This window comes from Salvia splendens, chromosome 5 (assembly GCF_004379255.2).
Source record: "Salvia splendens isolate huo1 chromosome 5, SspV2, whole genome shotgun sequence".
NCBI lineage: Eukaryota > Viridiplantae > Streptophyta > Magnoliopsida > Lamiales > Lamiaceae > Salvia > Salvia splendens.
In genome coordinates this window covers 38546081-38560498 of record NC_056036.1, presented here as the reverse complement: position 1 = coordinate 38560498, position 14418 = coordinate 38546081, and the positions used below count along the sequence as shown (strand labels likewise).

General features: G+C 40.2%; 3 protein-coding genes across 3 annotated transcripts; 1 reads left to right on the top strand and 2 right to left on the bottom strand.

Annotated features, from left to right (window-relative positions):
- Nucleotides 1-2106: 2106 nt before the first annotated feature.
- On the top strand, nt 2107-3644 carry LOC121805825 (myb-like protein Z). Its single transcript, XM_042205835.1, has 2 exons — nt 2107-2382; nt 2585-3644. Exons 1-2 carry the CDS (start codon nt 2169-2171, stop codon nt 3277-3279), a joined length of 909 nt encoding a protein of 302 aa, XP_042061769.1. The 5' UTR covers nt 2107-2168; the 3' UTR covers nt 3280-3644.
- Nucleotides 3419-7186, bottom strand: LOC121805824 (stromal 70 kDa heat shock-related protein, chloroplastic). Its single transcript, XM_042205834.1, has 8 exons — nt 6589-7186; nt 6252-6504; nt 5648-5727; nt 5333-5475; nt 5151-5249; nt 4866-5055; nt 4380-4778; nt 3419-4147 (listed from the first exon to the last, which is right to left on the bottom strand). Exons 1-8 carry the CDS (start codon nt 7117-7119, stop codon nt 3749-3751), a joined length of 2094 nt encoding a protein of 697 aa, XP_042061768.1. The 5' UTR covers nt 7120-7186; the 3' UTR covers nt 3419-3748.
- An 808-nt stretch (nt 7187-7994) lies between these two features.
- On the bottom strand, nt 7995-14028 carry LOC121802270 (coatomer subunit delta-2-like). The gene is made up of 12 exons (XM_042201897.1): nt 13892-14028; nt 13505-13573; nt 13378-13417; nt 11872-12095; nt 11390-11632; nt 11136-11301; nt 10500-10801; nt 10186-10378; nt 9938-10088; nt 8658-8720; nt 8470-8566; nt 7995-8319 (listed from the first exon to the last, which is right to left on the bottom strand). The coding sequence occupies exons 2-12, from the start codon at nt 13505-13507 to the stop codon at nt 8230-8232; spliced, it is 1572 nt and encodes a 523-aa protein (XP_042057831.1). The 5' UTR covers nt 13508-13573; nt 13892-14028; the 3' UTR covers nt 7995-8229.
- Nucleotides 14029-14418: the final 390 nt, after the last annotated feature.

Sequence of the window (14418 nt, the reverse complement as noted above, 5' to 3'; positions counted from 1 at the left end):
CCTATATTTATGAAAGGTTTACAACAATTGCCAAGTAGACTATAATTTTTTAGAGCATCTACAGTAGTCCGCCCGATGCATCGGGCGGGCTATCGTCCGCCACTGCCTTATGCATCGTCCGCGGACGATGTGACCCATTACACGCCTCGTCCGCGGTATCGTCTGCCCCATTGCGGGCGACGCGGACGATGTAACGCGTTTTCGTTTTTTTTATTTAATTTCTTCAAAATTCTATAAATATACCACACTTAACTCTTCTATTCTCTCTTCCTCTATTTTCATCACTTAATCATGAATCTGGGTGATTTCCCAAATCCGAATAGTCCCGACGTATTGTCGATGTTCGGCTGTGGTGAACGGTGGCCAGGTACAGATCCTGACGAATACCGGCCCTTCGACTCCAACATCCAGTACGATCTGGATTTCAGCACGAATTCGTATGGGCTGTCCGACATGGAGCCGTTTCCCACCCGCGCTCCCCCCCGTGCCCGCGCCCGCGCCCGCACCTCCCCCGCCGCCACCGCCTCCGCCTCCGCCCCCAAGGAGAGGAAGAAAAGGAACAGGCACAGAACCCAACACTGGGAGGACGAACTACAGCCCCGAGGAAAGCATTTTTTTGACGAAGTGTTGGGTTGATATTTCAGGGGACCAGTATTTGCCAACAACCAAAAGCAAATCGCGTACTGGGAGCGCATCGCTGAGTGCTACAACGAATCCAAGCCAGCGGCCGCGTACAAGCGCAATAGGGTGCAGCGCCGCAAGCACTGGGATCAGGTGAAGAAGCAGCTCAATTTGTTCTCGGCGGAGTATATGAAGTGCGTGAGGGAGCAGGGCAGCGGCGAGAGTTTCACCTATGTGTGAGATAAAGCGCTTGCGTCGTACATTTCACTGTACGACGAGTTCAAGCACTACGCCTCATGGCTCATTCTGAAGGACAAGCAGAAGTTCCAAGGAGGGATTATGCCCATATCGGCTGCGTCGAAGAGGACGAAGAACACCACTACTAGTGATTATACGAACAGCGACAGCGACAACAACGCACCTCCGATGGACCTCAACCAGTCGATGTACGAGGATGAGAGTTCGGGCACACCGATGTCCTCCCGGCGTCCCATTGGCAACAAGGCTGCCAAAGACAAGGGGAAGGGGAAGACGACGACCTCATAGAACCCGGCCACGACCTTGTCCCCTCCCCCGGCCCCGACTTCGGCTGCGGCACATGCCTACGGGGAATTGGTTAGGGTCTCCACGCAGAGGACGTTGTTGGACACGCACAACGCTCTCAGGCAGACCGACGACCCGGATGAAGCTCAATACCTCAAGAAGATGATCGAGGCTCTCCAGCGCCAATTGGGAATGCTTTAGACCAGCATTTTTATCTGTAGTGCACTTGTTTTTTATTTCCACTTTTGTAATTTGTTTTAATTAAGTAAATGTATGATTTGCCTTTAAATTGTGGTGCTTTTTTATTTATTTTGCTTGACATATTTGCAAACATAAAAATTAAATACAAAATAGAAGTAAAAACTATAGGGCGGACTATAGAGCATCCCACTGCAGGTGGAAGGGTATGAGAATAAAATGATGATGTGGCGGGGGATAGGGCGCCCCATTGTGGATGCTCTTAGAAGATAGTGTTCGGTTTCCTAGATAAAATAGTATTCAATCTCATTAACCAAACACACTACATATTTAATTTCGAAATACATTCTTGCAAACAAAACGACTCGAAGTGTTCAAAAATTAACACACCAAAGTTTTCTCCGGAGGAATGCTTTGTTTTCCTGCCATTGACTCCTTTTATGCTGTGGGGATTCTAATTTTCCGGGCGTCGGTGTGGATTTTAACAATCTTATTCCCACTTCACAAATAATATTCTGACGAAAAGGCCACGAATATATGGTTTGCCTTTCATGCTTGTTCTTCACTCAATTGAATGGAACTTGTTCAATTGGAATAACATTAATTTTTACTACTGTTATTTTAAGATAAATGAAATACAAATTCGAGAAAAGGAGTATCATAGTATGTATGGCGTTTAATTGTTTTGAATATAACTGAATATATAAAATGCGTATAAATAGAGGTGGGCTTCCCTCCTTCCATTCCTTTCCCTCCATAAAACGAGAAGAGAATGAGTTGGATTTGAGATTGAGAGTTGATCGAAAATGAGCTGTTACACCGACGGTGGTGAAGTGTTGGCGAGGCGCACAGCGTCATGCACATCGGCGCCTAGCTCTGCCCCAAGTTCGCCTCGGAGCAGGGTCAAATTCCTATGCAGCCACGGCGGCAAGATTCTCCCCCGTCCCTCCGATGGCCAGCTCAAGTATGCCGGCGGCGAAACCCGCGTCATTTCCGTTCCCAGAGATCTCTCTTTCAAAGGTATCATGCAATTCCTCATGAATGAAATTCATGTAGCGTAATGAATCTCTTTCAATATATAATGCATTATTATATTTGAGAATAACGATACTATTATTTGAATTTTGCATGATTTTACATGAGAAATGACAATGCATCGCACAATAATTTTCTGATCACAAAATTTGATTAAATTCTAATAATTGAACTTATTTATTTACAGAAGCAATGAAGCGATTGACCTACATGATGGAGGGGGAAATGGTGCTGAGGTACCAGCTAGCAATGGAGGATCTCGACGCCTTAGTGACGGTGAAATCAGACGACGATTTGGGGAACATGTTCGACGAAATGGAGAATTACCAAATGATGGGGTTTCCCAGAATGCGAACTTTCCTCTTCCCCGTCCACAACCACAAACCCAACAACAACAACAACAACAACAACAACAACAACAACAACATGGTTATGGACGACCAACTGCCGTTGGATCAGAGCTACATCTTTTCCATCAATGGCATCATCGCTCCCAGGCACCTCTCTAACTCTAGCAAGCGCCCCGGAGTCAGCTCCCTCGCCTCCTCCGGCTGCACTTCCCCCAGGTCTCCTGACAGCTACGCCGCTGAAGCTAATACATTTGGAAATATTCAGATGATCCAAAGCTCACCCAGCATATGCAACCTCCTCAACATCCCCCAACAGAACCATTACTCTTCTCCTCCTCCTACCCATCATCAGCACCAACTTCCTCCTCAATACTACCACACCTCGAGTTTTAGGTCTCCCAGCCCGATGAGGTCCGGAGCTGCTAGGCTCCAACAAGATAACTCCACTCCTCCAACGGCCTATTACAGTCCATCCAGAGATCCCAATCGAGGCGGAGGGAAAGAACATTGCAACAAATGCAAGTTCCAATGATCATTGTGGCCAGGGAACTCTTAACCCTTTCACTTTCATCTTATTTTCGAGCATCATATTCTTCTTGGCGTAGGAATAGTGAGCACTGAGCAGGGAGTGGCGTTGCTAACTTCTGTATTGTATAGACTCTACAACGTTATTTCACTAATATATTCACTTTTATTTATTTATTTTAGTGGAACAACACATTTTATACATTATACCGCTCTAAATGCATGATTCAAACAATAATTTGCAAGCCTTAAAACTTTGGACATCATTCTCTTCATCTGAAATACAGAATCTAGAATATCTTTCAAAAATCAGACACGTTGACAACTAAATATAGTCTACCAACTTATTCAAGCACAAGTCTTGATAGTCTAGGCATACCTTCAAGCAATCGAAGGTCCTATTGTTTTCTCAATTCCCCTTGTCCCAGCTACTTCTCTTGTATGTCCACAAAATTTGGTAAGAATATCTTATGCTCTCATTTGCTGTCTGTGAAATCTGCATCAATGACATCACCACCATCAGGTCGCTTCTCCGATGATTCTGAAGTAGCACCACCACCAGGGGTTGGACCTGCGCCAGGGTCTGCACCAGGTTGGTTGTACAGTGACTGGCCAATCTGCATGACTTCCTGATTTAGTGCAGTCATGGCATCCTTCATTGCTTGGGTTGATCCTCCAGAGATTGCATCCTTCAGTTCTCCAAGTTTGGCCTCGACCTTCTCTTTTACAGGGGGAGGAACTTTGTCACCAAGTTCCTTCAACTGCTTCTCCGTTTGGTAAACTACTGAGTCAGCCTGATTCTTAGTATCTATTGCATCTCTCTTCTCCTTGTCTTCACTTGCAAATTTTTCAGCTTCACTGACCATTCTCTCAACCTGTAGTTCATTCAGAAAAAATTAAATTAATTACCTAAAGGATAAGGGACTGAGAGACAATCCTCCTTGCAGAAATCGTTTAGTAACGACAGTTATCCTACTCCTAAAAAATGATTCGAATCTGTCTGTAAAACCCCATCCATTCAATCTAAAGATATACTGGCTCCAATGCAGTATGCATAAAGCTTCCTAAGCATATTATTTAGTAGAAGACATTATCAATAAAACTCACCTCATCACCAGGCAATGTGCTGGCGCCGGTAATTGTGATGTCTTGCTTCTTCCCAGTTCCCTTATCTATAGCAGTAACTGAGAGGATTCCATTTGCATCAATATCAAACTTGACCTCAATCTGTGGAACACCACGGGGAGCAGGTGGAATTCCATCAAGGCGAAAGCTGCCTAAAGATTTGTTGTCCCGAACAAACTCCCTTTCACCTTGAAGGACATTGATCTCAACACTGGTCTGACCATCAGCAGCAGTTGAGAATACTTCTGATTTAGAAGTGGGCAATGTGGTATTTCTGGGAATAATCTTTGTCATCACACCACCAAGTGTTTCCAGTCCCAAAGATAATGGTGATACATCCAAAAGGACAATATCGCTAACATCTCCCGCCAAAACACCAGCCTAAGCAGATAAAACAAGCAACAAAAGATGTTTAGACAACATTAACTTCAGGACAAGAAGTCACAACAAACCAGATCAGGATATTACCTGAACAGCAGCTCCAAGAGCTACCACTTCATCGGGATTCACAGTAACATTTGGGTCCTTTCCAGTCATCTTCTTAACAAGCTCCTGAACCGCTGGAATACGAGTGGAACCACCCACCAGAATTACCTCATCTATATCACTCAAGGAAAGCTTTGCGTCCCTCAATGAATTTTGAACTGGTGTTTTTAGCCTGGAAAGGGACATCATTACATCAAGAAGCTGCAAATAAAAGTATTAGAGTACAAATTGCACATATGTTCTAATGAACCAATGAAATAAGCTCACCTGTCAAGCAAATCTGAGCACAGTTCCTCAAACTTAGCTCGCGTAAGTGTGGTCTCAATATGTTTAGGGCCATCTGCAGTGGCAGTAATGAAAGGCAAACTGGCAAAAAAAAGGCAAACAAAACATCAGTACGTAGGCATTCAATACGTTGCAATAAGAATTTGGAAAAAATAGAAACTTGCCTAATGTTAGTTTGAGTCAAAGAGGAAAGTTCCATTTTGGCTTTCTCTGCAGTCTCCGTCAAACGCTGAAGGGCTTGTTTGTCCTTCAATAGATCTATCCCTTCATTCCTTTTGAAATCCGCAGCAAGCCAATCAACAACTCTCTGAGAAATAATAAAATGTAAATGACTTAAAAAAAGTCAAATGCCATAAAAAATACAAAAACACCATGCTGAACAACATGGAACAACACATATACAGTATGCATGAATTTATTTTTGTGTGTGAGAAAGAGAGATGGCTAGTTAAATTTAATGAATGATTAGGAGTACCGACCTTATCAAAGTCATCACCACCAAGATGAGTGTCTCCGGAAGTAGAAAGCACTTCAAACACACCATCACCAACCTCAAGGACTGAATCAGCAGGCAAATAAAAATTACTATTAGCCTTCTTGTAGAATGCTTGATTAAGATGTGTGTAAAATGTTGCGGAAAGAGTCTACCGCATCATCAATATAACTCCTCTTGTACTCTATTAGTTTTGTATTCTCGTTCATGTGCTCTTTACTTCTATCAGTAAACTAATATACCTCCAACTTCAGTAACCAAATATAATAGGTGGTAAAAGAATGCATCGAAGATGCCAGAACACTGACAGTTGCAAAAGATAAACCAAATTTACCCCATCATATTTTTACATCGCAGCTTAAGAATTTACCTTACTCATCACAAAGAGTAATCTGTAATCTTATTGCATTTGCCATGCTAATAGTAATTTCAAACATATAACAAGAACTTTTAAAATAGACACCAAAGCATAAGTAAAGAAGAAAGGACAAGAGTTTCAAAAGACGCGTAATTCTACCTGAATCACCAACAAAATCAAGAAAAAAGAAGAGAAAAGTAGTTTTTTAGAAAGAAAAAGCAAATGAATATACCTGAAACATCAAAAGTACCACCTCCTAGGTCAAAAACTAGAATAGTTTCATTGCTTTTCCTCTCGAAACCATAGGCCAATGATGCAGCAGTTGGTTCATTTATAATTCGGAGAACCTCCAATCCAGCAATGCGACCAGCATCCTTGGTTGCTGTCCTTTGAGAATCATTGAAGTAGGCAGGGACTGTAACTACTGCTTTGGTGACCTTGTCATTTAAGAACTTTGATGCATCATCAACAAGCTTCCTCAAAACCTAAAACCAGAAAGAGTGATTAAAGCAAATATAAAACACGAATCGACAAATTGTTATGAAATTATGAATGGTGGAACACAAAACCTGAGCGGATATTTCCTCAGCTGCAAATTGTTTTCCAATGGCAGGGCAGTCAAGCTTGACATTCCCGTTTTCATCCCTGACGACATTATACGAAACCTGCCTGGACTCGTCATCGACCTCGGACATCTTCCTCCCAATAAACCTCTTCACGGAGAAGAATGTATTCTCTGGATTCACCACGGCCTGCCTCTTCGCAATCTGGCCAACCAGCCTATCGCCATTTTTAGTGTAGGCGACGACAGAGGGCGTGGTGCGCTGGCCTTCGGCGTTGGTGACGATGGTAGGTTTTCCTCCCTCCATTGCCGCCACCGCGGAATTGGTGGTGCCGAGGTCAATTCCGACTACTTTCTCCGCCACCACACGGAAAGTAGAGGCGCGCCGATGCTTACTACTCTTGAGCTTCAATCCGGAGCTGGCGTTGAGCTTGGTGCCGAAAAATACGGTTCTATTGGGATGGGCTCTGGAGGATTTGACGGTTGTGAAGTGAGCCACGCCGCCGAGAGCGTTGATTTGAGCAGTTGAGGATGCCATTTTGTGGCAATTGGTGAGAATTCAGAATTGGGAGACTTGAAGATTTTGGAGAATGGAGATCAGATAAGAAGAGGGGAGGGGTTGGGGTTTATGGGGAAGCTGGAGACACGTGTACAATTCTAGAATCTTCGCCTCAATTTTTTCTCTTTTTACATTGGAGTACATTTTAATTTATATGACTTCATCAAGAGAAATCACTTCCATTTTTCCTATTTTGTTTATTCTACAAAAAGCAGTCTTACTCCATAGAGTATTTTGTAAAAAAAAATTCTCTGATTGGACTTTAATTTTAGTAATTTTAACAAAAAGAAATTTCTATATCTCCTATACTTTAATATTATAATATTAATATAAAATTCGTATCATCCATTATTAAGATAACTAATATCGAACGTAATAAAATTCGTATCATCCATTATTAAGATAACTAATATCAAACGGAAAGTGTATTATTCGTTTATTCAAATGAACATCACATTTACACTCATGTTCTCTAACTTGAGCCTTTTGTTTCTCCAATATAGATCTTAATCCAAAAATAATAAAATATAAAAGAGATAATTTAAGGTATTATTTTAATCCATTCAAGTCAAAACCATTTACTTTTTTCGTCCATAAAGCATGTGCATAGTTTTAATATACACGTTTTATCCGTTTATTCTACGTACATAAAGGCATTGTATGTGTCCACTCTTGTAAACTATTGATATAAACATTGATCAATTAATTTTAAAAGAAATGCCACCATTATCAGTCACCTCATAAAAACTTGTAAATCGACAACAATGGGGTGTCTCTAAAACATTTTCGCATTCATATCAGGAACACAACGTAGGAGTAATATGAATATGACATGAAAATGACCACGCTTCAAATCAGTATAACCTGCGTTATTTACTAAAGTAAATTTGTAATAGTCGAGAAAGTTGAGAACAAAACAAACTCCCACTGAAATTCCTTACAAAAACCGTGTCATATTTATCAATGTATCATCAACTACACCTCTTTACTTGTAGTAGTATAAATTCTGCAAAAAAAAGCTAATACCAGAACCGAGTAGAGTTTGGTACAAATCGACACTGCAATAGAACGGCGACACATTCGCAATGATCATACCACTTGATAATTTTCAGCAGAGAGTAGCATTCTCCGAGCAAACCTGGGAGGATTTCCCCCTTTCAGAGGTAAAACGCTAATCACCTGCAACAGATAATATACATACTCCATTCAGAAATAGGCACGTATATTTACTAGGATCATCTTATGATCATTACAGCTATAGCTCTTCTCTTTCATGAAAAATTCTCATCAACAGGTCTAAAAGATGTAGCGTGTGATGCAGAAGAGAACCTTTAGATCACTGAAAGTTCGGGTAGAAGTAAAGCGCACAGAAATTGGGAAAAGATCTGATGTATCGATTGCTGGAATTACGAACTCCATTGATCCACTGCAGGCACAATATTACATTAATAAGCCAAGTCAGAAACACTGCGGAATCAGATTGAAAACTAAGCAGAAAAAATTCACTGCCAATTAACCTGCGATTGGAGTTATCAATGAGTACAATAGACCATTCCAAAACTGACTTCCTGGCGTCGTACCTGCAATTGATACTTCAAACTGTTCACTCCTTACTTCATGTATTGAACAGGAAATTAATCAAATGAGCACCACCAATTAAAAGCCTTAGAATCAATAATCATCTCATTACAATTTCACACTAAACACTAAGAAGGCCACATGTGGACCAATTTGTTCGACTTTCTCTTCTCTATAAAAACGATTGATATAACCAATCGTTAAATCAGTAAGGTTCTTATACTTAACATCACTCAAAACAGCATCTCAAACTAAAAGGATATACCTAGCCACATTAGTAAAATAATTACAGGGACCAAACTCACAAACTCACACGACAAGGATCGATTTTGTTGCATCATGCAAAGCTCAATCATTTGTAATAATAAGCTAATACCAACAAGGATGGCTAGCCTCGGATACTCAAAGGTCTGGTTTTAGCCGGTTGTGCCTTGAGATGATCAAGTTGGCTTAGGTAGCCCTATCAGTCAGTGTGGCTTGCATTGAACATTAGATAAGCTTATCAAAATGAGCTTGTTTCACAAGCAGAACCACACATTGAAGGGGCAATAAATGGTGTTAAATTCCACCAATCATTAGATTTATTACGGATGCGTCTTTGAGAGACTATCTTACTTGCTCAAGCAATAATACCTCATACAACTGTATCTTAACTTCACAGATTAGAAACTCAAGCTTCTGAATTCTGATTTAGTAGTCAACTTTTAGATGTACGAGCCATATATGTTGAAAACAATACCAAACACAATAAAGAGTAGACAGTTTTCAGATGTATCAAGGATTCAAAGGCGTCACTAAGAAAATCCAATCCAAGACTTACAACTATTGCTAGTCAGGGCTCAGAAGAGATAGTAAGTGATAAAAAATAGAGGAAACATAATACTCCTTCCGTCCCCAAAAAATAGACAAACTTGTATATGACACAGGTTGTAATGTTTAAGTGGTAAAGTAAGAGAGAGATTGAAAAAAGTAAGAGAGAGATTGAAAAAGTAAGAGAGAGCGAAGGAAAAATTAGTGGAAGTAGTGTTAGTGGATTTGTGGGGTCTACATTATTAGTGGTGAGTAATTGGTTTAAAACTTTCCATATTTAGACTTTGTCTAATTTTGAGGGTTGGCCCAAAATGGTACAACTAGTCTACTTTTTGGGGACAGAGGGAGTATCTCTTATAACAATTTATCAAATGAAATGTTAATAGTAAACAATAAGATGAAGCCACACCTCCAATCCCCATCAATTTGTTGTACTCTTGGTGCCTCTCTAAGAGCTGGAAGAGGAATGGAGATCTCAACATTTTGTAGATCAAAAGTTGGAGCTTCATACTCCATATTCACATAGGTGTCATTCCCAGAAACAGAAGGCCAGCAGCTAACTGCAATGACAAAATAATTTCAAGCAGTAGACCATTTACAAGATGGTACATCTTTCTAATGTCTTTAATGCTTGGGTGATATACAAGAAAAGCTTACTTGACAATGGCACAAGTGACTCATCTGCACTTTGCATTCTCCATTTCAACAAACAAACACCTTCACTAGCCGGCCCAGAAGGGAATGGGCGGTTTGGGTCCCTAAGACCCAAAATATTTTCACCATTGTACAAATCCCTATTAATGTTGGGGTGGGTCTTAAATTTAACTCCAGGATTATCACCAGTCTCAATCTGAATCAACATCAGAAACAATACTCTCAGTCTCAGAAGCATTCAACATGAACAAAAACACTCTTTTCAGATCTGGATACAAGTGAATGTAGACTGAGGGAAGAAACGAGAACTGAGGTACCTGAACTTGGATGAATCCATCATCTTGAAGTATCTGGAGTGATAGCATACCCTGCAGATCAAAGTTTCCAATGCCACCATCCCGTTTCAATGTTACATTAAGCTTTTCTTCGAAACTTAATGTAACAGGGTCACTTGGCAGAGAAGCAGGTGCTCTGGACTGACCAACACTTGGTCTCACATCTTCAACAATCACTTCACCTTCAGCTTTAAGAGATTCCAAAAATTGGTTGGTTCTTTGTTTTGTCACAAGCTTCATACTAGAACCTTTTGGCGGAGCTGAAGCAGAGGATGATGGACGAACTAATCACAGAGATAAAGAAGCAAACGAATTAATGTAGCCTAAATTCAATAAATTTATCACTTAACCATCAGGTCAACCAGAGGATTCCAATAACTGTATTTACTTTTACAGGAGGCTGCAACTGTATGGTGTCTTCTATAGCTAAAATAACAGCAGAGTAACCATGAATACGAACTCACGAAACACATTACAAAGGATGAAGCAATCTTTAACCATTTGACTGTAAAATTGTCCCTAAAGTTATATCATCTTCATAAAACTTGTAGAGCATCATCATGATCCAGGTCAGTAGTTCCGATATCAAGTAGCTGCAAACATATATAAAGGGCATACCTTTGGACTTAGAGAAGGACTCCCCTTCGGTGCTTAATCCAAAGCTAGAAACACCTCCAAAACCACCACTGCTGCTAGATATGCCGGTGTCACTGCCAAAGCCCGTTCCAGAAGTCACTGATTGCAATGACGTAAATCCTCCCTTGTCACCTCTATTCTTCTCAATCTATATAGAATAGAACACGCAATAACTTAATCCATCCATGCTGACAAATAGATATTTTGAGCATCAATGTTGAATTTAAACCATTTACCTTGCTTTTGTCAATCTCACTGGCCTTCCGTTTCATGACATCCTTGGTTTCATTGATTTTACTTTGTAGGAGCAACTTGTGCTGTTTCTCTTCATGACTTTCCATTTCACAATACTGTTTGACTTGTGCAACTGTGACATGTTCCTTGTGTCCCAGCGAGATGACCTCATCAAACGCGAAAAGAATCTCAAAAGCTGTCTTGCCAATGCCTTCCTCATCTAGGGAATAGGAGTATTCAGGCACCTAAGATGGTTAAAGAAAGAACGGTACACTTTACAAAATACAATAATATCAAGAAGGTCAAAATTTTCTACAAATTTCTGGTGTTAGATATGATAATGACTTCAAGAGGGGAAGAAGAAAAACTATTGTTCTACAGAACTAAGACATATAGAAGATCAAGTAGAATACAGAGTATGCACAAACAAGCAAACTCAGAATTTAAGAACGTTAAATTCAAGCCAATAATAAAAAAAGGATACAAGTTTAGAAAGCAGCCTCAGTGTCTCCAAATCCTCGAGGATGTTGCTCTGCTTGTTTGTAACAAGAAGCAAATATAGGGTCTCTATTGGCTGATAAACATAACGGACATTCTCAGTCTCAACATAAGTATGTTGTTTCCCTGTTCCCACCAATTTGGGGAAAGCAGCAAGGTAGCCCTCGATTCGTATACGAGACATGTCAACAAACTCCCTCGAGACAAGTGCTGTAAAAGATACAAAATCACATCATTGAAACTTGCTCAGAGCACTTGCCAAAACTAATCAAAGGAATGGACATAAAAATCGACATCATAGAAAAATTGTTCAGAGCACTTGCCAAAACTAATCAGATGTAGACTAAATAAATTGAATAGATAGAAAGGCTGATCAGCAATAACTAAGATCAAATGTGAAAATATAAGCATTAGAAAAGGCATGTAACGAAAGTTGAACAGAAGGCACATGCACCATAAAGAAGACTTTTTAAACAAATGTGTAATTAAAGAAGGCAATGAATGGAAAATGTACATAGATTTAAAACAAAATGGGCAAAACCAAATGAAGCTAAGGCCAATACTGACATAGAAGAAGGAAATCTAGTATATCTAAATTAATCAGTACAGCCGTCAAGATAGTCAATCTCAATTAAAAATATATGACAAACTGCCCCAACTCCAAACGTAACAAAGGGCATAAAATAGCTCTGTAACCATGGGTACACAAACACAGTAGTTTAGATCCCAGAAATGGCAGCACTTTAGATTTTTTTAGAATTTACAGCTCATATAACAACTATATGCTCTTGACGTAGTCCGATAAAAATAATTCAAAATTAATGAAGCACTTATTCTACTTCCAAATTCTACGGGATCAAGAGCCTTATGTCAACTTTGACACAGCTAAAATTAACATTTTTATAATTCCTATGTCCTCATCGGCATGCTCCACAAAATTATTAAGTGAAGGGAATACATGAATGTGTTTGTAATCATGATTTAGTTGGCGTCTCAGGCTATGGTCATAGGCAAATTTATTTACTGAATTTATTTAGATATACAACATAGTATAAGTCAATATCTTCTACATGCTTCTTTTGCAGCTCAGATCATCTCATCCTCACCAACACTTAGGTCTAATTTGCTTATTAGGATAGTAAGAGAATGAGGTTAGTAGAATGTGAAAACAAGGGCATAATCAAAATATCATACATGCCTAACAGATTCTGCAACCAGAAAAATTAAATACTACTCCAGTGACTCCACCATACATGCCTAATCATATTCACAGTCACTTAATCATTCTTGAATATAATGTTCTAAAAGAGAACTTAGGAGACAGGCTGAGGTCATTTTAATGCTCACTTTGCAAAAACATTTTTCGTATATTCAACACACGGACATGAAATATCCATAACAACTAAAAGCATTTACCAAATATAACATCTTCTCAAATCAAAATTACAATTTCAAAATTAGGATAAGTAGTATAAGAAAATCAGGAGCCTACCTTTGCCAGATTTACTTATGATGGAAGCCGCAAGTACAACCTGCACCATAGAGATAAAAACGTCACAAAATAAGGGAAGCAGTTCAATAGGAGAATCAAAAAGAAAAAAATGTCATACAAAACGCACCATCTTGTTTTCTCAGTTCCCCACCGGACACAAACTAAATAAACGTCAAAGTAGCAACAGAAAGAACACCTACAAAGCAACAATAGAGCCTTTAAATTCGCAGAAGTAACGAAATCAATTGAATCTCACGAGTGAAAATAAATCACAGCACCCTAGCTACACAATCACAGGATGAATAAGGAGATCCAGATCCGGTCCAATGTAACCATCTAGGTTTCAATTTCGTAAAACGTACGGATACATGAAACCTAAGATTTATACAAAAGGAAATGTGACTTCCCTACAGATACCACGGGATCAGAATGCAGCAAAATAAATTAACAGAAACTAGCGCTAGTTTCGAGCAGATCAATCGAGTAACACTCTCCAGATCAAAAGTTGCGTTACCTGCAAATTCATCAATATCCAGAACAAGCGAGTAGCTGCAGAGTGCGATGAAGAAGTGAATTGATCGCGCGTATCTAGTTAGAGCATCTCCAGTAACGGCGTCAAAATCGCGACGCCGATTTTTCGCCTACGCCGGTTCTGACGCCGAACCATTGGAACCGGCGTCGGCGAAATCGGCGTCAAAATCGGCGCCGATTCGCGCGATGACGCCGGTTCCGACGCCGATCCTCACGGCGCCATTGTGGGTCCCGGATCGGCGTCAAACCGGCGTCAGATTTTATTTTTTATTTTTTTTTCTTTTGAAAACACTATATATACGCGCTTTGAACGTCATTTTCATTCGCACCACTTGTTTTAACGAGTACTCTATCTACCTTACTTTCTGTTCAAGATCAATAACGAGCAATGGAGAACAACTACGAAGGTACTCCAGTGACTCCCGGGGGATGGTCTCAGACTCCCCCGCCTCCCGGTGTAGGGTCTTAGACGGCCTAGACTCCCGGGGTAGGGTCCCATACTTCCCCGGC

Excerpts from the sequence above, each read along its gene's own strand:
- LOC121805824 (XM_042205834.1), bottom strand. The coding sequence starts at position 7,119 with ATGGCATCCTCAACTGCTCAAATCAACGCTCTCGGCGGCGTGGCTCAC. Across the intron at positions 5,728-6,251 it reads TGGTACTTTTGATGTTTCAG|TCCTTGAGGTTGGTGATGGT; the intron begins GTATATTCATTT and ends CTGCTGATTCAG. Across the intron at positions 4,779-4,865 it reads CTCTTGGAGCTGCTGTTCAG|GCTGGTGTTTTGGCGGGAGA; the intron begins GTAATATCCTGA and ends TTATCTGCTTAG.
- LOC121805825 (XM_042205835.1), top strand. The coding sequence starts at position 2,169 with ATGAGCTGTTACACCGACGGTGGTGAAGTGTTGGCGAGGCGCACAGCG. Across the intron at positions 2,383-2,584 it reads CAGAGATCTCTCTTTCAAAG|AAGCAATGAAGCGATTGACC; the intron begins GTATCATGCAAT and ends ATTTATTTACAG.
- LOC121802270 (XM_042201897.1), bottom strand. Across the intron at positions 10,802-11,135 it reads GTCCTTCTCTAAGTCCAAAG|TTCGTCCATCATCCTCTGCT; the intron begins GTATGCCCTTTA and ends CTCTGTGATTAG. Across the intron at positions 8,567-8,657 it reads ATTGATAACTCCAATCGCAG|TGGATCAATGGAGTTCGTAA; the intron begins GTTAATTGGCAG and ends TTGTGCCTGCAG.